Here is a 23,857-nt window from a genome sequence, read left to right as displayed (position 1 = left end):
CAAATATGTATCGTTTGAATATATCTATCCTTTTAGCATCACTGCTTTATACCGTCGGGATTATTGCTAGCCAAGGTTCCGCCGCTGATGTCGCCGGTCTGACGAAAGAGGCCGCAAGAGCGAACAACGAGTCTCTACTATGGGGGCCCTATAAGCCTAACCTCTATTTTGGGGTCCGGCCTCGAATTGCCAACAGTTTGTTTTCGGGATTGCTTTGGGCCAAAGTGGATGATTTCGCTACTGCCCAGCAGAGTATGTGCCCGGAAGTGCTTATTATCTCAATTGATTGAATTGAGTATCGGGTTCATCTGTACTAACCATCTTAAAGATTTCAGACACACATGCGAACAAAATGAGGGCATGGCCGGTTATGGCTGGGACGAATACGATATTCGAAAGGGTGGTCGCCAGACGATCCACGACGCCGAAAACTCCCTGGATTTGACAATCGACTTTATCAAGGTTCCTGGTGGACAGCAGGGAGGCAACTGGGGTGCTCGGATTAAGGGTGTTCCTCGCGAGGGTGCCTCGGAGGACCAGCCAACTTCATTGGTCTTTTACACTGCTCTAGAGGGGTTGGGTAACCTGGAAGTTACCACCGAATCCGAGGCTCTTGGTTTCGATGGTGATGTGAAACTGGCAGGTTTCACACCAGACCTTGGAGACTTTTCAATTGATGTGACTGCTGGTCCAGAGAGCAATGAGCATCCTGAGCATGACCACCCAAGTTATCAGGATAAGCCACTGCACCGCACTTTGGTCTCCAGTTCTACTATTCCAGCGGAGCACCTTTGGCAGACAAAAGGTCAGTCGCCTTTATATCACAAATCAAGTAAAATGCCGGCGGTCGATACTAACGGTGCATCTAGTCATCCTTTTCTCTCAAATGAAGAATGAAGTCAGCGAGTGCATCCAGAAGTACGGGGCTGAGAACCCCCCACCTCCTTCGCAGGTTTTTACCATCAAACATATTCCAGGTGAAGGTAATATTCATATGGTGCAAAAGGTCTTCAAGGGCGCTTTTGAGGTATGTGGTGACCTATTGACCCATAGCGGCTCACGACTAACAAATACTAGTTTGATGTCATCTTCTCTTCTGGATCCTCGCCACAACCCTTGACTTGTAAGACCCCATTCCTTTGGATATGCCCAGTATATCCATTTCATATGCCTTATTAACATAATATTACAGCCGAGACCCTTACCAAAGAGATTACCACCACTTCCATGTCATTCTCTAACCGCTTTGACAACATTCTCGCTCCCAAGGCCCCTTTCAACAATGCGGAGTACTCCAAGTTTTCCAAGGCGATGCTTTCGAATCTGGTCGGTGGTATTGGATTTTTCCACGGCGACGACATCGTCGATCGCTCTGCAGCACCGGAGTATGATGAGGAGAATGAAGGTTTCTGGGAAGAGACAGCAGAGGCAAGAGCCCGAGCCCAGCCTGTTCTTGAAGGACCAAAGGACCTATTTACTTCCGTTCCCTCTCGTCCATTCTTCCCCAGAGGATTCCTGTGGGATGAAGGTTTCCACCTAATTCCCATCGTGGACTGGGATATCGATCTTGCGTACGTTTTCTCTTTGCACCTGCATTTGGTGCTATGTGGATTCAATTGCTAACTTGTATATTCAAGACTCGAGATTGTGAAAAGCTGGTTTAATCTGATGGATGAAGATGGTTGGATTGCTCGTGAGCAAATCCTGGGTTCAGAGGCCCGCAGCAAAGTGCCACCTGAGTTCACCATCCAGTATCCTCACTATGCCAATCCGCCAACTCTTTTCCTGATCTTGGAAGCTTTTATGGATAAAGTGAAGGCAAACCAGGCGGCTTCGTTGGACCAATATTCTGATCAAGATATTGCCCAAAACGTTGGGTCTATCTATGTGCAACACCCAGAGTTGGGCGATGCATTCATCCGTTCCTTCTACCCATTGCTCAAGAAACACTACTTCTGGTACAGGAATACCCAGGGAGGTGACATCAAGTCTTATGACCGGGAGGCATTCTCTACCAGAGAAGCTTACCGCTGGCGTGGACGCTCCGTCCAGCATATCTTGACATCTGGCTTGGACGATTACCCTCGAGCACAGCCCCCTCACCCCGGTGAATTGCACGTGGATCTGATCAGTTGGATGGGAATGATGACTCGTTCTCTTCGCCGTATTGCTGAAAATCTTGGAGAAGTTGAAGATGTTGAAGAGTTCAAGGTTTACGAAACGGCGATTGAGCGAAACATCGACGATCTCCATTGGGACGAGCAGGCGCAGACATATTGCGATGCGACCATTGATGAGTACGAAGAGAGTGTCCATGTCTGCCATAAGGGATACATTTCCATCATGCCCTTCCTCACCGGCATGGTGGGCCCTAACCACCCTCATCTTAAGCCTATCTTGGATTTGATCAGCGATCCAGAAGAGCTATGGAGCGACTACGGTATTCGCAGCCTGAGCAAGAAAGACGAGTTCTACGGCACTGCTGAGAACTATTGGAGAAGCCCTGTGTGGATCAACATCAACTACATGGTCGTGAAAAACCTCTACGTGAGTACTAACGAAACCCAACTCGTGAATCCCACTGACCAAATTCAGGACACCGCAACCACATCTGGCCCTCACCAAGACCAGGCCCGTGAAATCTATTCTCGACTGCGCAAGAACTTGGTTGAGAATGTCTTCAAAGAATGGAAGGAAACCGGTTTTGCCTGGGAACAGTACAACCCTGAAACTGGCAAGGGACAGCGGACGCAACACTTCACTGGCTGGACTAGTATGGTCGTTAAGATGATGTCTATGCCCGACCTGGCCAACGAAAAGAAGGGCCATGACGAGTTGTAAGGCTACAAGATAAACACTTGTATAGTACATGGTATAAACTAGAGAATTACAACACAAGATACTTGTACACTATTCGCTTACCAAAACGTCCAACACCAACGCGTAGGGATGGAATCTTCCTTGGGTATAAAAATCAACGTCGGCTATGGTAGTCTGTATCCCTCTCTCTGTGGTGTGAGCGGTGACCACGGTCTGTATGCCGATGCCTCCGGCGTTCGTCGTCGTATGCCTTCCTATCCCTGTTCCTGGAACCCGAGCGGGATCGTCTTCTGCGCTCACGATCTCGCGACCTAGATCTCGACCTATGTCGGTGGCTTTTATGATGGCGCTCACGCTCTCGCTCATCGCGGTGTCTGCGATGTCTTCGATCCCTGTCCCTGTCCCTGTCTCGGTCGCCGGCACGATCTCGCTTCCGGTCTCTTGGGCTTCGACTGCGCTCACGCCTGCTTCGACTTCCTCGTTGATCCGGGGCTACTCCAACAGCCTCTAGTTTGTCGCTGTCACCTCGTGCCTGCATAGGGCCCGCTCCACCTCGATATGAACCAAATCCAATTCCCCTTCCTTCAGCTCCGTCGCCTGCCAGGTCTTCATCGGCTGTGGTGTCGTGGATTGCCTTCTGAACCTCCTTCCCACCAAGTGGCGTTAAATTGGCATTTGTGCTCTTCGGTGGTACAGGAAGACCTAATGCCCGTGCCATTGCTTCCTCTTCTGCTTCCTTGACGCGCTGTATCTCATCGCGTTCTCTTTTGGCCCTGTCCTCTTCATCTTCATCGCCCCTTGCGTACCAGTTTAGATCTTTCCCGTGTTGCCACCGGCCAACAGGGGCCATGACAGAGTGGCCGAGGTAATTCTCGCGATGCGTGGAGTCTTTGACATCAGACCATTTGAATTCGCTGCGGCCGCCGCTATGAGAAAGAATATGTAAGCTTGGGAGCAGTTAAAACAAAGGGGGAAGTTTTGCAAATTTCTCTTACCGGCTGCCTTCTTTACGAACACCAGCAACCAAGTCCATACTGCGCAGAAGTTTTCTTGCTGGTCTGCTTCTTTGTTGTTTGACGAAGCTGAACGGAAATGTGAATCGGCGTCATCCCAGATGTGGCACGTGCGCTACTAGCTAACCTAAGGCACCCACAAACACCATTGGACTGACTTCATCGCAAGCTTAGAGGCAATGGCAGCTTCGATTATCCAGAACTACAAGATGTATGGGGGTGAACATTATTCCTTTCTGCTCTGTCCTACCAGGGCTTGATTATGTTCACCGCAAATGGGCCAAAACGATAGATCTCAAGCTATAAATGTCGATGTCTTGTCAGTTCTGATACATATACCCCTCGTGCTCTTTTTGACATGACAACATCACCTCACCACCTTCCTCGTCTTTTTTAAATCATTATCTTCATTGTGAACCTCAGCATTCCATCAACCAATCTGTTGAAATATTTTAATTATCCTTACAACAACCAGTCTCCGGATAAGGCAGCCGTAGCCCGCTGAACATGGCGTTCAATGGCGATGCCAATGGAGGGCCGCCTGGTCGCAAGACCCGCCCCCGAGAAGGGCTGCATCTCAGGCCACTGAATGTTGAGAAGGGGGCGAAAAGAGTGCGTGAACCCCGTCTTGGAAGAAATAGACCAATCTTATCTTGTTATTCATCGCCGCTAACATTGCTGATCAGTACTCTTCGTGAGTCCCATACCGACCGCAATTTTAGCAGTACTGAGTGATGATGCAGGGCAGAGGACTCATTTCCTCCTCAGACTGCGACATGGCGAAACAATCTGGTAATTCCGGACTCTAACATTTTGTACCACCATAGATCGCAGTTCTGACTACTTTGTTTTGAAGATTGCACTTTCCCAGCGTCGTAACTTGTTGTTTGTTGCGTACAGCCATCAGATCTACGTATGGGAGCCATCAGGGTCTTTTCAAATCCTGGGCTCCAAGCCTGAAATGATAATAACACCCGTCATGAGAAGCCCTCATAGCGGAGGTTACATAATGCCCCATGCTCCCCATGCAATCAATAACATCCTCGTGGACGATTTAGGTCGTGATGAAGTCCTGCTTCTTGCCACTGATTCGGGAAACATCTGTGGCTACCGTGTTGAGGCTATCTACTCAGCCTTGGAACGCGCTGCTGGTGGCAATCAGAAGCGGCCTCTTGATGGTTCTCATGTTGACCCCTTTTTCGTTGAATACGTTGACGCCAGTGCATGGGGACTGGCTATACACAAGTTTGCTCGTCTTATTGCGGTGAGCGCCAACACGGGCCTCATCACTGTTTTTGCATTTGCGCTCGTGAACCCTGTCTCTGAAAAACATAGCGACTCGTTCGAAGAAGAGGAAGATCTCACCGATTATGGACAAACCTGGCTGCATATCAAGAATAACACCCAGTTCATGCAACTGCAACATCTTATGCCAGAGAACCGTCGCACGCGCAATATAAAACTATCATACACGGGTCATTTCACCAATATCCCTTCTGTTTCATTTCTCAACTGTGACCTGGATCCTAACGGGAAATGGATGGTCAGCACAGATATCGACAACAAACTCATTATATGGAAAATATGGGAGAGTCTCGAGAGACCATTCAACGTTTATCATTTCAACGACGTCACATTCAAACCTTTCCCTGAGACACTCCACAATGAGTAAGGTGGATACGGCCTTCTTTAGAACCAAGATTTGCTAATTGACGCAGTAGTGAACGTGGCTGGGCTGTTCTGGCCCTTGATCCTCGCACTTTTCACACGCTCAAGTCTACCCGAGACGCATGTGGTGGTCAGCCACAACATCGACTCAAGGGTGGGCGAACTGTTCTTGACCTGACAAACTTAAATTCTCGAATTCCAGATGCATCACAATTGTATAATTATTTCCCCCCTGCGGTAAAGCCTGAGCCCGAACAACCCGTGCTGCCGGATATATTTGAACCCGACTGCTGTATTAGTGGACCAGGAAATGCTTCTCAGTCGACGGTACATTCGACAAGCAAGCACCAGGCCAAAGATGCTGCAGAGCTTCCTCATCAGAGCACGCGCATTGGTACATCACAAGGCCTTGATCTACCCTCAGAAAGCGCCAACTTGAGTTCTACTTTCACTGGGAATGCCCGTTTCCTAGACTCTGCTGACACCTTTAGCCACCGGGCCGTCGACGGTTCTGTACAAGAAGAAAACATGAGCCAGGACAGTAGGGGTTCAAGTGTTGATTTGAATGACGACCTCCAGCATACTACTGACCAGGACGGTGGAAATGCTAATGGACACGGCGGTTTGTCAGTCCAAGAAGGCACGAACCCAAACGCAAATGGTATCCCTCATCATCCCGGACAGGGCCCTTTGACAACGGCGGAGTTTCTTCAGTTTGCACTTCTGGAAGCCCTAGGTGGCGATATCCCTGGAGCCGAAGAATACTTCAACAACAATATTGACGATTATTCAGATCTTGACGAGGATGATGGCCCTGAGGATCAAGAAATGGACGATGTAGATGACGGCCAGCAGAGCAACGGCGATGCGCCGGAAATGGGGGCTATTGCATACCAAGTCTTTGATCGTATGTTACGCAGAGCCTTCCCTGGTGACCCTGCTTCCTATGAGCAGGCAGACAGGCTAACTGCTCTGTCACCGGCTCCAGCTACTGCCAATCTCAACTATCCTAAATTCCCCATCCTCCACTTCTCCCAGACCGATATCCGTTTGATCCCTTCTCAGATTGCGCCACATGCTAGTGTTGTTTGCGGGGCTCCACTTCGACAGCCATTTACCCATCCCATTGTATCCGTCCGAGCGTGTGACCGCTTCAATATGGTTAAATACATCCCAGAACATGGTATTGTGATTGCAGCTTCTCAGAAAGGGCGTGCAGCAGTAATCGCTCTTACCGAATCTGAAAGTACTGGCCTTGCATTTAGAGTCGACTGGATCGTTCCTTTCGAGAGCCAGGAAAAATATGGTGATCGCCCTCTTATTCCTCTGTTAGGCATGAGCGTCAGTCCTGTCCAGGGTTTCGAAATGCCCCCCGACGTACCCTACATCCCACGTGGGATAGACCACGAGAAAGATTTGACATTCCATTATCAATATACAAACCAGGATGAGGCTGGTACTCCACAGCCTATACCTGCTGATCATACCGGGATAGGGCATTCCATGAAGTCTGATGAAGATGGCGAGTCAAAAGGAAAACGTACACGTTCATCTAATAGTCGATCTGGATCTACACCAGAACTGGGACAATCACCCCAGCTCACATTACCTGAATGTCATGCCTGGGCCACCCACGTCTATCAACCGGATGAGAGCTGGCGTGGATGGAACCCATCTCGCCGGTATCGCCTGATACTCATGTACGCAGACCATACAGTCATGAGCTACGAGTTTTGGTATGATTGGAGCACAGGAGGCACTGATGTTGGGGAGGAGAATGATGAAGTGGAGTATTTGGTTGTATAGGGAGGAGGAAAAAAATCACCTGCAAATATGTGTTGGCATAACGGAAAGCGAGTTTGTCGATGCCCCATTTGGAGGCGTCTTGTATTGTACATCATTGACGCATACCTGTTTCGGAGGTTAAGCTCTTGGAAATACTAGTAGAATCCAAGTTCATTTGGATTCCTGCACATACAAATGATGCTGGGATTGCCATTATCTCGAGTGATTGCCACTCTTCATCTGAGAATCTGCATTGAATGTCTACTCGATGGGACTTTTGACCAGCAAACACAGGGGATATTAAAGCAATCAAAATATCAGAGCATCAAAATAAAGAGATCATTACGAAATGATTCCTGAGATAGAGAGTATTGCCAGTAGATGGGTGTCTGTGAATTGTCCGGACCGTCTTGCTCCCTGTGTCTACATTGGATCGTATTAGTATACTGCAATAAGACCACTTTTCTACTTCCTAATTTTTTAAGGGAAAAAAAAATCCAATTACTTGGCGGTGGTGGTATTATCGGCATGCCATGAGAACAGAGGATGAGATGAGGCTGGTGATATTTCCAAAACAGGTAACTCCCAGGGTCTCCACCCTTCTACACTCGGTGAGAGGCCTCCCGGAGATTATGTACATAGAGCGAAACCAGGTCACATGACCCGCAACTTCGAATTCTTCATCCGCGGGAATTTACCTGATCATGGATTCTATCCTCCAGAAGCCAGGTTCAGAAAATGGATAGAAGCTGGTGATACTTTCAAATTGGGAAGTTTTGATCATATCCCACCCTCTACACTGGATGAGGATACAAAGCTGAAGTGTGTAGAGTAAATTGCAGTCACATGACTACATAGTAGATATTGAAGCCTCAGGCATAAAGAGTAACTTTCTACTCAACTACGAGCATTTTACATAATGGCTGATCTCCATCATGATAGATCAAAGCTCAAGAGATGGATTGAAGTTTATGATACTTCTAAATTGGGAAATTTCGGTCATCTTCATCCCTACACTTTCGCTGAGGCCACACCCCTGGAGTGTATGTAGTCACATGACTATTGCAGAAGGCCTCAGGCAAAACCTAGGAACAGGCCATTCCAACCTCCGCCCAACATTGGTTGAAAATGATTTTCTATGATATCTATGATCTTCTGCTCTCATTATTTGATACGGAAGAAGTTTAATATTTTCCCAAATCGGTAATTTGCGTTAGTGTATACCACATACACTCGACCAAGGTCACTCGTGAGTGTGTGTAGACTGTTTTCGCTATCTCACGTCGAATAAGTCGAGTTGATACTGTTTTCATGAAAATATCCCATCATAATCTCATACAAAAGATCTTTGCTGTAGGGTTGATCGATTTGCCCCATATACTGGGAGATAAAACCTTACAGAGAGATTTTAGGAAAGAAAATTATGAAAATATTGAATACTGATATGGATTCTATACATAGAGGACTAATTCGCAAATGATACAATAACAAAATTCATATATAACCAGTGAGGCCGTGCAATGCTGGATCCAAAGACATTCGCTAAATGCAGACTTATCATGTAATCGTGAGATCGGAACGAGTACAAATCCGTGACTGAAATAATGAAGAGAAAAGGAAGTCGAAAAAGGGTAAAAAAGGGCAAACTGCTCATATGCTTTTCGTGGATTCGCATTTATCGTTTAGTATGGCGTGTCGGGGTCGTTTCAGATTTTTCAAAAGTCATCATCCAGTTCGTCACTGTCCCATTCATCTTCCCGGTCGTTCTGAACTAGGTATAAGAACCGCTGAAGACCGGCTCGTCTTTCTTGCTCCTGGTTTGGTGGCGGCGCTCTGGCATCTCGCTCTCCATTCTGCCGGGCTCGTACTTCCGCCATCGCCCGAGCCTGTGCCTGTCTCTCTGCGGCCGCCGCTCGACCAGCGGCATCCAGGCCATTTCCATTGCGTCCTCGGTTATTATTTCCGGGGCCACCGCCAACTAGGTTGACTCGTGGAGGTATGGGAGCAGGAGGTGGTGGGCGTCTTCGTCGGTCAAAATCATCATCACTGTCATCAAAATCCCACACAGGGTTGTCTTCACCATCGCTATTATCATCAAATTCAAGCAGCTCATCAGGTATTTGATGCAGAGCCTCGGCCCCCACGGGGTTGATGCCATCGCCACCCTCCATGTCCCAGAGGCGATTGTAGCACTGGCTCTCGAGAGAGTTGAAATGCTGGTAAGGGTTGTCCTCACACAGCCAGCTCGAGCAGAGATAGCAAAAGTGGGTGTCGCATTTGAAGCATTTCATATGGTTGCATCCCATCTGCTTTTGGCACGGGGCATTGCATGTTGGACAAGGCGATGTGTACTTCTTCAGATACTCCTCCGTTGCCTTCTCTTCTGCTGATAATTCTGCTTCTCGGCGTGGGAAACATCGTGTAAGTTCACCGTGCCAGCCCTTTTTGCAAACGCAGCAGAAGGCATAGTTGCAATCCTCACAAATTGCCACACGGTCGGCCATGGGAGGCAACTGTGACTCATCCCCTAGAGGATCGAACACTTGCCCATCATCTTCTTCATCAGAAGCATCCAAGTCATCGGTCATGGGATCGATGGGTTTGGGGTGTCGTTTCGACCGGGCAGCACCCTGACACCACTTCCGAGGACAATACACAGTAGTCTTATCAGCTTCGAGTTTCTTCTTTCTTTTGAGAAAAACATAGCGCTGAACTGTTTCTTGCTCAAGGGGGATTTGCAACAATTCGCTCGGGCTGAGAGTCCGGTCGTGTTTTTTGCGCTTCTTTCCGTGGGTTTCAAGGGTTTTTGCGGCGGGGTATTCTTTGCCACAGTCAGGAGCTAGACATTTGACACTGTCGACATCTCCCTCGGTGATGCAAGTGTTGTAAAAGTCCTGGAGGCATGGTACACAGAAGACATGAGAGCAAAGCAAGAGGCGGTAGCAGTTGGTCCCTTTCTTTGGTTCCAGGCAAACTCCGCACTCAAAAGTCTCTTGTTCGAATTTTTCTCTCTCGGCCTTGTTGCTAAAATCTAGCAGTGCAATCTTTAGATCACGAGGCAAACGCACTTCACCGTCAGGGATGTCATCGATTCCAAAAACCGTCTCAGCCAGTTGCTGAAGATGATCAATATAAGAGAACACCACAAGGTCTCTCCCGCATTCTTCCCATAGCCGTGTACCGTCATCTACCAGTTTTGAAACGATTGACGAGGGAAGCCAAGGAGGATTTGTGCTGATCTCAAAAATAGGTGCTCTCTCGGACGGATAACCTTCTGGGAGTTCGATTTCGAGACTGAGCGGGGGGAGGTGAGAAAGGACATGGACATCTTTCTCTGAATCCAGAGTCGGAGAATCCAATCCAACCTTAATTCCAGAGCCAAGGCCAACTTCACTAGCATCAAGAGACGTAGGAGGGGTCAGGACGGTTGGAAACCCGACATCCGGTTGCTGCTGGAAAGAAACATGTAAAGGCGTTGAAGGCACGACAGGCAGGTCAAGAGATGCTTTGAAAGGAGAGGAGGGGTCTATCTTGATTTCTGGATAGATAGCAGAGATGGAAGATAGCTCAATCGAGCGTTCATCTTCAGACATAAAGTCGAGTTCCGTCATGACGGAGCGGGTTATTGCAGCGTAGATAGCGAGCAGGACGTCGCACAAGAAATTATATAGTAGGTTGTCGAGAAATAGGAAAATGTCGGGTGGCAAGGTGATAGGTTCATCAGTGACTGCTTAATACAACAGTTCCGGCATAGTAGTAGATAAGTCGTTTTAAACTCCGGGGCCGTCTATAACATTGCTTTGTCCAAAAATAACGTTGAAAATAATATGAAGGGAATGCGAGAAAAAAGATGATTATCGTGTATGAGGGGATGATGGTGAAGATATTGGTGATGCTGCTGAAGAAAAAAAAAAAGGAAAAAAAAATTACGCATTAGTAAATGACTTGTCACTATGTGGCGGCGGAGAAAGAGGAACCGTGGGGATGGATGGATAATACCTTCAAGTATTTTGGAGGGGGTCGTGGCCACTCTGATGATCATGGAGGTAATGAGGCCGTCCCACAGCAGATGTGGGAAGAAACACGACAATCGCAGCAGCGATCGTGATGCCGCGTGGGCTGCAGGACTTGAGAGTTGTTGGCAGCAGTCGGAGTGGAAAGATCTAGTATAGAGGAAAGATGGAACAGGAATTTGGATGATAAGTGTGGAGAGAACTGCGTCATGATTCAATTAGAGGGGGGGGGGAGCGAGATAAGAGATGCTGCAGAAACAGATGGATCAATAACTCCGAGGGGAACAGTCAAAGGAAGAAGACGGAAGAGAAAGAGAGAGAAGAGAGAAGAGAAGAGAGAGAATAAGAAGAGGGACGAAGATCAAGAGTTGTGGTGTTTTTTTGCGAGGCGATGGGCATCAAACACTTGCTGCCCGGCCTGTTGGGTCAACTTTGTGTCTTTCTGGATTGCCTATCGTTTTAGCTGTCAGATATTCATGGCATTTTATTGCTTCTTTTCTTCATCTTTTTCTTTGCTTTTAGCTGAACATTATTTCCTGCTCCGTCTGTCTTTTCCCCTCCCCCTCCTTTTGTGCCGCTGCTTTACGGCCAACGCATCGCGGCCCTTAAAGCGGCTCTCCGCTCCGCACGGACGTGAGATTATCTGGACACCGACCTGGCCATTTGCTCGGGGCTTATTCTTCATTCCTCCACGATATGAACTAATCACCATCTGGACATTCATTTTAAGCATTGAGATTGCAGCTATTGGATTCAGGGCGCAGTTCTATATTCTCATTATGTCTTTTTGTTGAGGCTTTTTTTTTCCTGTTTAATATCTCCGCATCTACTCCGACGCTGTCTACTGCATGCTTAGCATCATTCCTTGATCGCCGAGCTTAATAATTATCTCAAGGCAAATCATTTACTCAGGTCCTCTATCAAAGGACATAATATAAAATGGAGGAAATACCATTGGCATCTCTATCTTTAACCCATGTACATTATGTGAGTGTCTCCAAGTTCATCAGTCGAGATCTAAGCGTTGAAGTGAACTAACAACCGATGCTCTTAGAACCCAGACGACCCATTGTCCTTCCTATCCGCCTGGCTCGCTCTCGTTCCACAAGCATTATGCGTGGCATATGTTACGCTCCTCTGGGCTTCGAGGGAGGCAGAGGTGTTGTTGATGTTCGCAGGACAAATGGGCTGTGAAGCATTGAACTTCGTCCTCAAACGCATCATCAAGGAGGAACGACCAAAGCGTATGTACTGTGAAGTGGATGGCTTTATCAGGATGCTGACGAGCTGGGAAATTCAGAGATGTTTGGTAAAGGTTATGGCATGCCATCCTCCCATGCACAATTCATGACCTACTTTGCCGTCTACATGAGTCTGTTCCTTATCTTCCGACACAAACCTTCCATCCAAGCCAACCGTTTCGAGTCTTGCTTACTGGCACGCGTGGTACTGGCCCTGGCACTGTGCATTGGTGCCGCTGGCGTTGCCATCAGCCGCATTTATTTGAACTACCATACACCAAGACAGGTCCTGGCAGGATGCGCTGCCGGCATCATCTGCGCCTTCTCCTGGTTCTTCATCACATCACTTCTACGAACGCATGGCTGGGTCGACTGGGCATTGGATTTCACGGTGGCTAAAGTTGTGAGGATCCGGGATTTGGTGGTAAGTGAAGATCTTGCCGAGGCTGGATGGCAACAATGGGAATCGAAGCAGAAATTGAAGCGGCGAAGTAACAGTGACAATACCTCGCGCAAGTCCAAATGATGGATAATTTCTACTACTTAATGATTGGAAAGAAGAAGGTTTCTCGAAGTTTGACATAGTGATACCCCTGCGTTACATCACACAAAGCGTGCCGTTAGAATTTATCACACATAAAATTGATATATGAATCCATAGATATATGCATACTATTCTCCGGTTCTTAAAAAATGATGCGTAGATCCATAGCTTGACCTTTGCCCTCGTGCTGCCACACGCGTGGCTTGGTCACGTGATTTATACGGATGTCTCCCCAAATCCCACCGCCATCATTCCGTATGTTCGACTGACAAGAAGCACTGCTTCACGACGACAACGCAATAAATAGCATGGCTCTTTATCTGGAACGACTCTAACGGAAGGACTTGTTTGCTACGAATTTAGGATTTGCGCGTTCTTCGTTTTGAATTTTCACTCCCCTTTCTTGAGATACCCTTGATGTTGTTCCTTAAACCTGTATCTTTCTCTCGTTTTGAACAAGTGAAATCAGTGTTTGGTGCTCAATTATGGATGGTACACCTGTCTCTACCGATGCAGCTATTGAAGAGCAACACATTGTCAAGGCAGATGAAGTCGACCAAACGGGAACCGATATCAGCACCGTCTCGGACGACCAGCTGATGGAAGAAGTGGCTGAAGGTCTGCGACAGGAGCAGGTCTCGCATCCTACAGCTTCTGCGACAGATGAAGCACCGGAACAGCCTGAAAAGGCTCCCAGGAGGCCAGAGCTCCGTCGTGATAACTCTGCCCCGCCGCCTCCTTTGCAGCCTCCCCCACCAGCTCCCGTCCAGCAAACCCTGGACAGGCCATCTGACTCTCTGAGCCTTGCTCAGCTGAAAAGATTGGTTCAGGAAATGCCCAAGGTCGATCAGCCTGCCTATGCTTTTGAATATGCTGATGCTGAGCCTTTCGCGGATGAGATTGAAGAATGGTTTCAATACAGTGAATTCGATCGAGTCATGCTCATCGGTATGAAATCATCGTTCGAGCACAAATGGAATTCTTTCACTGGAAATAAATCCTCGACTCCTGAACAGTTATCCTGGACTGATGCTTCTTATGATCTACGCAAATCATTTATAAGTCAAACGCTCCAAGGCTTACAAGACCAAGAAATGTTTGTTCGTCTCGAAGCTATGGAGACTGTTTGCTATGCTTTGACCGGAATATGGGGAACTACCGCAGGACAAGAGATACAGGACTACCCAGAAGATGTGTCTCCTCAGTTCGCCGCGGAAACCCCAAGATCCAAGTCCTTGCAAATCAAATGGATCGAAAACAATGCCAACTTGGTCCAGGAATGCTCCGGAATAGGGATTCTGCTTGAATGTCTCTGTCGGGTGTTCGAAAAGAGTTGCAGTACGCCCAAACCTGACTCAGACGCCGTTGACCCTGAAGATACCAACCCCGCATATCTTGCTGCTTCAGAGCGTGAGGCAAATCTAGCTCTCACGACCTTATATCTAGTTGTAGAGGTTGGCCGGAGGCAAGAAGCAACCAATCCTCGACACACGCCCATACGAGACGCGCTTACTGACCTAAAGCCAAATCTGCTGGTATTCCTTGTTGAGATTATCGCCCGACTCCGGTGGGATGAATCTACAAACGTTCCACTCACGAGGATTGTACTCTTGTTCTGGAAGTCCTTGCTTCTTTTCTTTGGTGGAAGCATGAGCTTGAAACAGGCCAAAGAAGACCTGGAGCCTTCTCTTGACAGGGAAGAGAATACTCCATCTCGGAGGACCCCTTTTCTCACCGCTTCACCTCTTGATTATCATGTGTTTCGGCAAGAGATTACATCAAAGTATCCCTCCTACAACCCGCCACCGCCAGTAGTTCCTCTTGAATTAGAGAACAACTCCATTCTTCCCCCTCTTCACCAACATCCCAGTAGGGCACCTTCTTCCAGCGGTCTCTTTTCCGGTGTTGGCCCATCCGTTGCTGGCGGAAACGGTTCAATCCTCCACCAATCTGTTCACATTGCCACACCGGCACCATCTCCTCCACCTTCACCAATCGGTCCTGGTGGTAAAACGGGGAAAAAGCAAAACTACCAGACTAATCAAAATTTTCCGTTCATGTACCCACCCCTCACTGATAACAGCAATGATATTGGCGGGAAAGGTACAACGGAACTCCAGGACGCTCTAGTCGGGAAAAAGTGGGAGGGCAGTGATGTCCCAGCATCTATCATCGAGGCCGGTAGACTGTTTTCTACCCATGTGAAAATGACGAGGGCAATGCGCCAGCTCTGGGAGGAGCGGGAACGATTTATGAAGTATGACAGAGGTTGGAATATGGATGATTCTGCTATTCCGATGTATGATCTCTCCGACAACCTAGCGGAAGACTTGGAAAATTTTTCCCTTCTGGAAAAGCAAAAGATCAAGCCCGAGCAGCCTTCAGAAAAGGAGACCGACAATGAGGATATTCAACGACGCTTATCGGCTGTCGAATCCTTTTATGTAAGACTTCGTAACCTGGAAATACGGGGACTCTTGGCTTACATTTATTTCAGACTCAAGCACTGGTCCATTTGCAGTCAATCACCATTGTTTTCCTCAAGATAATTTTGACGAATGTCAGCGCCATGGTCAATCAGGCAAACAGCCAAAATGGTCAACCTACAAGGTATGCTAGCACTAAAGACGCGGGCATTTCATCTCTTTCCTAACAGTGATTTAGTGACGGTTTTGGTCCAGTCAATGGGCTCTCTGGTGATTTTCCTGGGGAATTTGACACTGACGCTGCAATTGACGAGCTTGACAACATTCGGTTGCGGGAAATAACGGGCAAGGCTATCTCTGGGTCCCTTTTGCTAATGTTGAAGTGGTTCAAGCGATCTCGTGCGTTTAATTCCTGTAAACTCGTCTTTGCGCAAGCGGCTAATCGATCACAGATATATTGAAGTTTGAATACATGACGCAGTTGTTGCTGGACTCGAACTACCTTCCTTTGATTCTCAAAATGTTCGCCCATCAAGACATTGATCAGGCAGTGGCACAAAAGCACGACCGAGAGGAATTAGGGTAAGTGATTTCCTAAAAAATCGAAACTTGTGACATCTGCTGACCTGTAATAGTTTCTTCCATTTCTGCCATCTCCATTCTGACCAGCCACCAGAGCCTGCTGAACACTCCGACGAAGAATCTTCTCCTAGTGACGATGAGGCTGCCCCTCCTCCCATTGCTCGGCATCGGCAAGATCTGGGTCCTGGAATGCCATCGGGTCGGGCCCAATCTCCTGAAGAGGCTATCCCCGAATTCCTGGAGGGCCACCATCGCCCAGAAGTGGACGAATTGGGATATCCTACCGCACCTCTGCCGAAAGAGCCTATCACTGTGTTCTCATTCCGCAACTTCTATTCCGCTATCAACTATCTACACATCATGCAGAAAATCACCCGTGACAAGGCTCACCGGTGTCTGTTGCTTGTGCAGTATAAGTCAAGCACTATACTTCGAAAGGGGCTGAAGATCCCCGATCCGCATCTCCGTTTTTACACCCTCAAGCTTTTCAAATCCCAAGTTCCATACTGTGGACGAAAGTGGCGTCAAAGCAACATGCGGGTGATCACTGCGATCTACCTGTACTGCCGGCCAGAACTGCGTGATGACTGGCTCGCAGGCTCTGATGTAGATGCGGAGGTGGAGGAAGCGTTGCCGCTTGAGCAAGCCCTTCGAGGTCTAACACACTGGTGGCACTTGCGTCGTTACAAGGATGTTATGGGTGGAGAAGAAAACACATCGATTATGGAAGAGGAACGGGATTTCTTCGTGCGTGAACTGGAGTCAATGGGCTGGGGCATTGCCGATGAAATGTACAGTGCGGCCGGTGAGGACGCAGAAATGGCCGCTCCATATTAGTCCAGAGATTATCATTGCATATTTGGGTCTTGTTTTTGAAGCCAATAGATAGTATCTTGTCACGTCTTATGATTATGAAATACCCTATCTAGTATTTGGAAGAACTAGGTGGTTTAGGTTGAGCGAAATATATTTCCACTTCCAGTTTCCACGACACAAGCAAGAGAATGGCAATACACCATCGAGTAAAATCTACAATTCTTAACAGATTACATTAACTAAAGCCATATCCTGCGCTGGAAACTCGAATGTAGATCCTATACTGAAATTAATAGAAACAAATATCATTGATCAATAGAGCCGGAGAACGAATCAGCGAGGAGTTGATAAGAAGCTATCGATAGGCGGTAGGTCACGTGACGGATTACCGCAGCAACTTTTTTTTTTTCTGCGGAGGGAAAATCAAATCATTTCTTGAGCTTCAAGGATTCCTTTTCTGTACCAGAACATCAGCTAAAATTCGGGCTTTTCCGGTAAAATCGCCGGCCGAGTTCAATCAAGATGTCTTCCGACGAAATTGTCTGGCAGGTTATTAACCAGCAGTTTTGTTCTTACAAGCTCAAGTAAGTTATCTAGAGAAGGGGAAAAAAAAAGTTTTGCTTCCGCAAAATCTTCTGGTCTCCGCAATCCTGCAACGCAAAAGATGCTAACATTTTGCCTTTTTCGTACAGAACAACCAAGGGCCAGAATTTCTGTCGCAATGAATACAACGTCAGCGGACTTTGCAATCGCCAGTCATGCCCCCTGGCAAATTCCCGATACGCTACGGTGCGGTCGGATCCCGAGACGGGAGTGATGTATCTCTACATGAAGACGGTGGAACGGGCTCACATGCCCAGCAAATTGTGGGAGCGAGTCCGACTATCGTCCAACTACGCCAAGGCACTGGGCCAACTTGACGACCGATTGATCTACTGGCCGAAATTCCTGATTCACAAGTGCAAGCAGCGTCTCACGCGGTTGACGCAGGTCGCCATCCGGATGAAGAAGCTGGCCAAGGAGGATGAGCGCTTAGGTGAGACGATTGTGCCGAAATTGGCGCCTAAGATTCGGCGGAGAGAAGAGACTCGTGAGCGCAAGGCCGAGTCGGCGGCCAAGGTTGAGCGCGCTATTGAGCGTGAGCTTATTGAGCGTCTGCGCAGTGGCGCGTACGGTGACCGGCCGCTCAATGTGGAGGAGGGTATCTGGAAGAGGGTTCTCCGTGGATTGGAGCGTGCTGGTGAGGGTGAGAGAGACGAGGACATGGATGACGGCGAGGAGGTTGAGGAGGAGGAAGAGGGTGTCGGAGACGTTGAGTACGTCAGCGATCTTGGAGAGGAGGAAGACCTCGAGGATCTCGAAGATTGGATCGGTGGCGAGTCCGCAGACTCGAGCGATTACTCAGACGAGGATGATGAGAGCGACGACGATAGCGATGATGATGAAGACAGCGATGAGCAGAGTGAGGAGGAACAGCAGCCTAAGCAGAAACCTGGAGAGAAGCGGAAGCGTGGACCCCCGCAATCCAGGCCCAAGAAGAAGGGACCTCGGATTGAGATCGAATACGAAACTGAGGGAGCCGGCAAGGAGAATGTCATGGCCTAAGAAGGACGATTATGTGATATCCTGGCCAGGAAAAAGTGAAAAAAAAAGTGTTTTGATCTTTTCACGCATGGCGTTATGGGAATGTGTTGTGACTTGATTTCTGCTGCGATGGGGCATTTAATACCCAGTCCTTGCATATATTACTAGTTGACATACACTGCCGGTCTGCATATATGTCCGTCCTGCCAGACTCAATGTAATATGTTTGTGAAGTTGATTCGATCGTAAGAATCCATGACATGTAGGGAATGGTGGCGGTGGTCTCACGTGCGGCGGTGAAACGGCTGGTGGATCACCGCCATCCCAGGCCTTCAGATTCAATTAATCCCATGCAAACAACCTCCTCTCTCCACCTCAGGGCGGTCAATTTCTCTGGAAACCGTGTCCATAACGTCTTATTCTTCTTTAATAAGTTCTACAACGTTTATTTGCAGTAATCTACACTGCTGTGTCAACTACTGTCCGGTCGATCACCCGAATTGCTTGCCCCTCACGGCTCGACGCCTCCCGCTTTCAGCAGACAGGGACATACCTGACACCTGAGATAGAACCACAATGTCTTCTTACTTCTCGTCAATCACCTCGTCCTCGGCGATATCGAATCTGGGCACGCGACTCACCTCACTCCGCCGTGCGATCACGTTGGGCGATGAGGCCGACGACCCTGACCACGAGGACTGCTCCCACATCTCCAACGTCCTCCGCGCCTATTACACCGAGAAAGGACGTCCATACCCGGCATGGCTACCAGCTGACCCCAAGGCGCCCGCTCCGCCACCGTCTCGCATAGTCGCGACTACCCAGATTCAACCCAGCGCACAGGGTCAGACGCCCGCCATCGTGACTACCGGAGGACGCGGCGGACTTGGTGATCTATGGGGCGACTCGGGCAGCGCACAACCACCTACATCACAGACAGCCAGTTTGCGTCGGGGACGAGCCGCGGGGGCACCGCTCTCCGCCACACACAGTGCACCCGTCATGCCTAGTACAAAGCAGCAGATGTCTTCATCTTCGGGACCGTCGCCGATGTTGCATCCCGATGGACCACGGCCATTGCCCAGTCAGCGAGCGGGATCGATGCAGTCAGCACCACAGCCGCCGTCTCTGAATCGGGCAACGTCGGCGCAGGAACGGCTGCGGCAGAGACTGCATGGGGGACGGTCGCCGAGTCCAAGTCAAAGTCAGAGCCCAGGAAGCAGTCGGGCAGGGTCGCCGTTTTATGGGGGTGACCCAGCAGCTCGGAAGCCAGTTGGGTCTAGGATGCGGTAATTTTTACAGGTAGGGGAGACAAAAGACTTGAAGTAGTGGGGAGGGCATTGCTGGTTGATGCCCTTATAATTTTGATAGTCGGATTGTATTCTATCCTATGGAAGTCAGTGGATCAAACAAGATTAATAATTTATTGACAGAATCAGCACGGCCGCTTTGTTGGTTGATTGTATCTAGTTGCACGTACTCCGTAGAGTACTCCATTATTCTGACCTTGTACCTGATATCCAATGCAGTGACAAGCTCGTGAGCGCCCACGGTTAGCATCAGCCATCCAAAGTAAAACCGTTTGAGGCGTTTCTGTTTGTGGCAAATGGCAAGTATAATGTCTTAGAAGAGGGGAAAGGATAGCACATGACTTCGAAAAAAATCCTGGGGGAGACTGAGACTCCGGGGACGGCGACAGACTTTTCCACCCCCATCCACGAACCAAAGTCGAAACGAAAAAAAAGCAACACCATTCAAGGCTAGAAAACACTAAAATAGCGCAGACCACGGAATGCGACTCTGGCTGGTTCATCCGGCGTGTCTCCCAAGCTTTTTAATATAGTTGCTCCTTCGCTTTGGACGAATGGCATCCTCGGCTGGAGAGAGACAGCCCCATTTCTGCCCAGACGGGGTCGGAGGCAATATCCAATTCAGCAATTCCTTGGGTACAGAGACTGCTTATGGGGTCCGAGAACGGGATCAAGGCCAAGCAAACGGCCTGAAAATGACACGGGTGATGTTGGATGATGATAGTGACTAGGGCCGAAGGATAAGCAAATTTCCGTCCAGATGCCGATTTTACGGGGTGAGACGCTTGACAAGAGTCTTCGGAGTTCTGAGTGAGATGAAAGTGAGTAACTCTTGAAGATACAAGATTTGAGTATAAATATAGCAGTGACAGTTGTGTGGTAGTATCAGGTCATTTCGTATATGCAAGGACTATCAACTCTTTTCAGCGCCACAAACTTGAGTCCCCTTTTATCCTTATACCTTGCCCGAGCCAGGGTCGGCAACTGAGCAAGACAAGATGAATGGACAGAATATCCCGAAGAGACTCCGAACAGGTCGGCAAGGCTGGAAGTGAAAGCCTATGTGGTGCCTGGTCATCACCAGTTGAGGACTGGAGGAAGATGCTTTTACCCAAATTACCCAAAACGCAAAGGGCATTTTCATCTCCACGGGGAAATCCCAGTAGCGCCAAAGTTGGAGAGAAAAGTGGGTTTTTGTGGGAGAAATCGGGATCAACTCCAACTGGGGACGGAATCTGGCCGAGATCAATGGAGATTTTATATCTGTTTTGTATGGATGTTGTTTGACTCTTTTCTTCTTTACGTATTCTTTACTTAATGCTTGAAAGCACACGGGAAGCCGAAGAAGAGATGAAGAGATAGGTCGGTACCTGTAGAGAGTAAAATACCAGTATACAGTAATACCAATACCAAATGCCTCATCTTCTCCTCCTTTTCCTCTCCTCTTCTCTCCTCTTTCTGTCCGACGTGGAGTTGCATCCATGCAGCAAGGGAAAACAAGATCAACTGCTGTCATCCTGACTTACCCTGATGCAGCCATCCAATCTCCTCTTCGTTTTTCCCTGGTAACTTCGACGATGGCTGTCCGTCTTCTCCACCGTCCTTCGGCCTTGTCTCTCATCGGACGGCTTCGACTCCAGTGCTTCGCCTTCCGGACTCTTCTCTGACCATCACGCGCTCTTCCCCACATCCACCCCCTCCATTATCTTTCGGCCCAGGAAACCAAAAAAGTTACATCCCGATCCCGCTTTCACTCCATGGTCTGACTCTGGCTCTCATGGCGGAGATGGCTGATTGATGCCGATGGGGTAGTTCAAAAAGAACCCGGTCCCCTCTGGCGCTGTTGTTTCCCATCTGCTTTTTTCTCGGCTGTCAATCCATTTTCTCTATTCTTCTCTCTTCTATTCTATTCTCTTCTCTTCTTTTCGCCGTCTGGAACGGTTGATCTTTGACTGGGTCACCTTATTCAGAGGTAGAAATACTATACATTCAGGCCATTGCTTCATCATGGCCAAAACTCAAGATCCCGAGGCATCTACGGACCTCCACAAGGAGGTGGCTGTGGAGATGGACAATGTGATGGATGACCCTAAAGTCGCCATGGAATTCAACGAGGCTGCCATGGACGCAGAGCTCCAGCAGCTCGAGGTGCAACTGCAGGGCGTGAAGAAGTCCCGGTGGGAGTTCAGCTTGGCCAGCCCTGCCACCTTCACCTACATTCTCGTCGCATTTGCCTCGATGGGTGGTCTCCTTTCTGGTCTTGACCAGTCTCTGATCAGTGGAGCCAACCTCTACCTGCCTAAAGACTTGCACTTGTCCGATAACGAGAGCAGCCTGGTTAACGGTGGTATGCCTCTGGGTGCTGTCGCTGGTGCTCTCACACTCTCTCCTTGCAACGAATACCTGGGTCGTCGCATGGCAATCATCGTCTCTTGCATCCTGTACACTATTGGTGCTGGCCTGGAAGCTGGTGCTGTCAACTTCGGTATGATGTTTGCTGGTCGTTTTATTCTGGGCATGGGTGTTGGTTTGGAGGGTGGCACTGTCCCCATCTATGTGGCCGAGTGTGGTATGTATCAATCCTATCTTTCCTTACAGCTCTATCGCTGATGCATATTTCTAGTCCCCGTCAAGCTGCGTGGTAACATGGTCTCGCTGTACCAATTGAACATTGCGCTGGGTGAAGTCTTGGGATACGCCGTGGCTGCCATCTTCGTCGATGTCAAGGGCAACTGGCGTTATATTCTTGGATCCTCCCTGGTCTTCTCCACCATCCTTTTTGTTGGAATGCTGTTCCTTCCCGAGAGTCCCCGTTTCCTGATGCACAAGGGCAAGGAGGTCGAGGCCTATGGGGTCTGGAAGCGTATCCGTGGATTTAATACCATTGAGGCCAAGGACGAGTTCCTCGGAATGAGACAGGCAGTCTCGGCAGAGAACCAAGAGCAACAGAACACCAAGAAGCTGCCTTGGATGGACTTCTTCACGGACCCCCGTGCTCGTCGCGCCTTGGTCTATGCTAATATCATGGTTTTCCTTGGTCAATTCACCGGTGTCAACGCTGTCATGTACTACATGAGTGTTCTGATGTCTAACATTGGATTCGACGACAAGACCAGTGTCTTCATGTCTCTGGTCGGTGGTGGCTCTCTCATGCTTGGTACCATCCCCGCCGTCATGTACATGGAGAGATTTGGCCGTCGCTACTGGGCCAACGCTATGCTGCCCGGTTTTGTCATCGGTCTTGCTCTTGTCGGTGCCGGATACACTATCGACTACAATGTCTATCCAGCTGCCGCCGAGGGTCTCTACTTGACTGGTATCATCTTGTACATGGGCTTCTTCGGTTCATACGCCTGTCTCACCTTCGTTCTGCCCGCCGAGTCCTTCCCCACCTACCTCCGTAGTTACGGTATGACCGTTTCCGAGGCCAACCTTTTCCTCTCCTCCTTCATCGTCACCTACAACTTCACTGCCATGATGAACTCAATGACCCGTATCGGTCTGACCCTTGGTTTCTACGGTGGTATCGCCGTCCTCGGCTGGTTCTACCAGATCCTCTTCATGCCCGAGACTAAGAACAAGTCCCTCGAGGAGATTGACGATATCTTCTCCAAGCCTACTTCCGTTATCGTGCGGGAGAATGTCAAGAACACCGCTGAAGTCATTCGTGACTTGTTGAGCTTCCGCTGGAAGAAGGTGTTTGTTCCTAGTGCGTGATGTATTGTTGTCGAGGTGAAGTTTGAGAATTTTATATATACCCACTTTCAACACAAAATGGTTTGATTATGATTGAAAGTTATACGATGTTTGATTAACGATAAAACGCTTATAAATAAATATATTTTGTATGCCTATACTATTTCATATATTGTTTCATATCATCTACCCTCATTTTGCAGCTCTAAGACCATTGGATATAAAATCATAGTATGTAATCCACTACAAGTAATCGAAACATATCCCAAGGGAAAACAGAAATTTTTGACATTCGAGTCGATCATCTATATACTAACAAGGCAAAAGTGTAGCAAACAATGCTATGGCAATGATTGAAG

At 48.5% G+C, this 23,857-nt stretch overlaps 10 protein-coding genes across 10 annotated transcripts; 8 read left to right on the top strand and 2 right to left on the bottom strand.

Annotated features, from left to right (window-relative positions):
- Nucleotides 1–5: 5 nt before the first annotated feature.
- On the top strand, nucleotides 6–2,841 carry cwh41 (mannosyl-oligosaccharide glucosidase; the record flags this gene model as incomplete). Its single annotated transcript, XM_040830283.1, has 7 exons — nucleotides 6–252; nucleotides 329–805; nucleotides 870–1,027; nucleotides 1,078–1,123; nucleotides 1,193–1,571; nucleotides 1,638–2,547; nucleotides 2,596–2,841. 7 exons carry the CDS (start codon nucleotides 6–8, stop codon nucleotides 2,839–2,841), a joined length of 2,463 nt encoding a protein of 820 aa, XP_040692088.1.
- A 486-nt stretch (nucleotides 2,842–3,327) lies between these two features.
- ASPWEDRAFT_24346 (MMtag domain-containing protein) lies at nucleotides 3,328–3,853 on the bottom strand (the record flags this gene model as incomplete). Its single annotated transcript, XM_040832600.1, has 3 exons — nucleotides 3,328–3,417; nucleotides 3,464–3,746; nucleotides 3,816–3,853. The coding sequence occupies 3 exons, from the start codon at nucleotides 3,851–3,853 to the stop codon at nucleotides 3,328–3,330; spliced, it is 411 nt and encodes a 136-aa protein (XP_040692087.1).
- A 487-nt stretch (nucleotides 3,854–4,340) lies between these two features.
- ASPWEDRAFT_734797 (uncharacterized protein) lies at nucleotides 4,341–7,520 on the top strand (the record flags this gene model as incomplete). The annotated part of the gene is made up of 4 exons (XM_040839340.1): nucleotides 4,341–4,445; nucleotides 4,584–4,625; nucleotides 4,690–5,501; nucleotides 5,552–7,520. 4 exons carry the CDS (start codon nucleotides 4,341–4,343, stop codon nucleotides 7,305–7,307), a joined length of 2,715 nt encoding a protein of 904 aa, XP_040692086.1. The 3' UTR covers nucleotides 7,308–7,520.
- A 1,481-nt stretch (nucleotides 7,521–9,001) lies between these two features.
- On the bottom strand, nucleotides 9,002–10,897 carry ASPWEDRAFT_105387 (RBR-type E3 ubiquitin transferase; the record flags this gene model as incomplete). The annotated part of the gene is made up of 1 exon (XM_040827720.1): nucleotides 9,002–10,897. The coding sequence occupies one exon, from the start codon at nucleotides 10,895–10,897 to the stop codon at nucleotides 9,002–9,004; it is 1,896 nt and encodes a 631-aa protein (XP_040692085.1).
- Nucleotides 10,898–11,418: 521 nt separating this feature from the next.
- On the top strand, nucleotides 11,419–12,311 carry ASPWEDRAFT_322285 (uncharacterized protein). The gene has a single exon (XM_040833633.1). The coding sequence runs from the start codon at nucleotides 11,509–11,511 to the stop codon at nucleotides 12,091–12,093; it is 585 nt and encodes a 194-aa protein (XP_040692084.1). The 5' UTR covers nucleotides 11,419–11,508; the 3' UTR covers nucleotides 12,094–12,311.
- On the top strand, nucleotides 11,832–13,223 carry ASPWEDRAFT_36026 (phosphatase PAP2 family protein). The gene is made up of 3 exons (XM_040834354.1): nucleotides 11,832–12,286; nucleotides 12,354–12,543; nucleotides 12,600–13,223. The coding sequence occupies exons 1-3, from the start codon at nucleotides 12,239–12,241 to the stop codon at nucleotides 13,064–13,066; spliced, it is 705 nt and encodes a 234-aa protein (XP_040692083.1). The 5' UTR covers nucleotides 11,832–12,238; the 3' UTR covers nucleotides 13,067–13,223.
- A 137-nt stretch (nucleotides 13,224–13,360) lies between these two features.
- Nucleotides 13,361–17,132, top strand: ASPWEDRAFT_126823 (FAR11/STRIP family protein). The gene is made up of 5 exons (XM_040829216.1): nucleotides 13,361–15,528; nucleotides 15,582–15,694; nucleotides 15,749–15,909; nucleotides 15,963–16,092; nucleotides 16,146–17,132. The coding sequence occupies exons 1-5, from the start codon at nucleotides 13,570–13,572 to the stop codon at nucleotides 16,927–16,929; spliced, it is 3,147 nt and encodes a 1,048-aa protein (XP_040692082.1). The 5' UTR covers nucleotides 13,361–13,569; the 3' UTR covers nucleotides 16,930–17,132.
- Nucleotides 17,133–17,430: 298 nt separating this feature from the next.
- On the top strand, nucleotides 17,431–18,513 carry ASPWEDRAFT_105975 (ribosome biosynthesis protein MAK16; the record flags this gene model as incomplete). Its single annotated transcript, XM_040827775.1, has 2 exons — nucleotides 17,431–17,492; nucleotides 17,601–18,513. The coding sequence occupies 2 exons, from the start codon at nucleotides 17,431–17,433 to the stop codon at nucleotides 18,511–18,513; spliced, it is 975 nt and encodes a 324-aa protein (XP_040692081.1).
- A 278-nt stretch (nucleotides 18,514–18,791) lies between these two features.
- Nucleotides 18,792–20,271, top strand: ASPWEDRAFT_322074 (uncharacterized protein). The gene has a single exon (XM_040833629.1). It carries the CDS (start codon nucleotides 19,069–19,071, stop codon nucleotides 19,783–19,785), a length of 717 nt encoding a protein of 238 aa, XP_040692080.1. The 5' UTR covers nucleotides 18,792–19,068; the 3' UTR covers nucleotides 19,786–20,271.
- Nucleotides 20,272–21,564: 1,293 nt separating this feature from the next.
- ASPWEDRAFT_321689 (putative MFS sugar transporter) lies at nucleotides 21,565–23,777 on the top strand. Its single transcript, XM_040833620.1, has 2 exons — nucleotides 21,565–22,371; nucleotides 22,426–23,777. The coding sequence occupies exons 1-2, from the start codon at nucleotides 21,810–21,812 to the stop codon at nucleotides 23,517–23,519; spliced, it is 1,656 nt and encodes a 551-aa protein (XP_040692079.1). The 5' UTR covers nucleotides 21,565–21,809; the 3' UTR covers nucleotides 23,520–23,777.
- Nucleotides 23,778–23,857: the final 80 nt, after the last annotated feature.

The sequence above is a fragment of the Aspergillus wentii genome (genome assembly GCF_001890725.1).
Source record: "Aspergillus wentii DTO 134E9 unplaced genomic scaffold ASPWEscaffold_2, whole genome shotgun sequence".
NCBI lineage: Eukaryota > Fungi > Ascomycota > Eurotiomycetes > Eurotiales > Aspergillaceae > Aspergillus > Aspergillus wentii.
The sequence above is the reverse complement of the archived record's forward strand: the minus strand, read 5'-3'. Positions and strand labels throughout refer to the sequence as shown.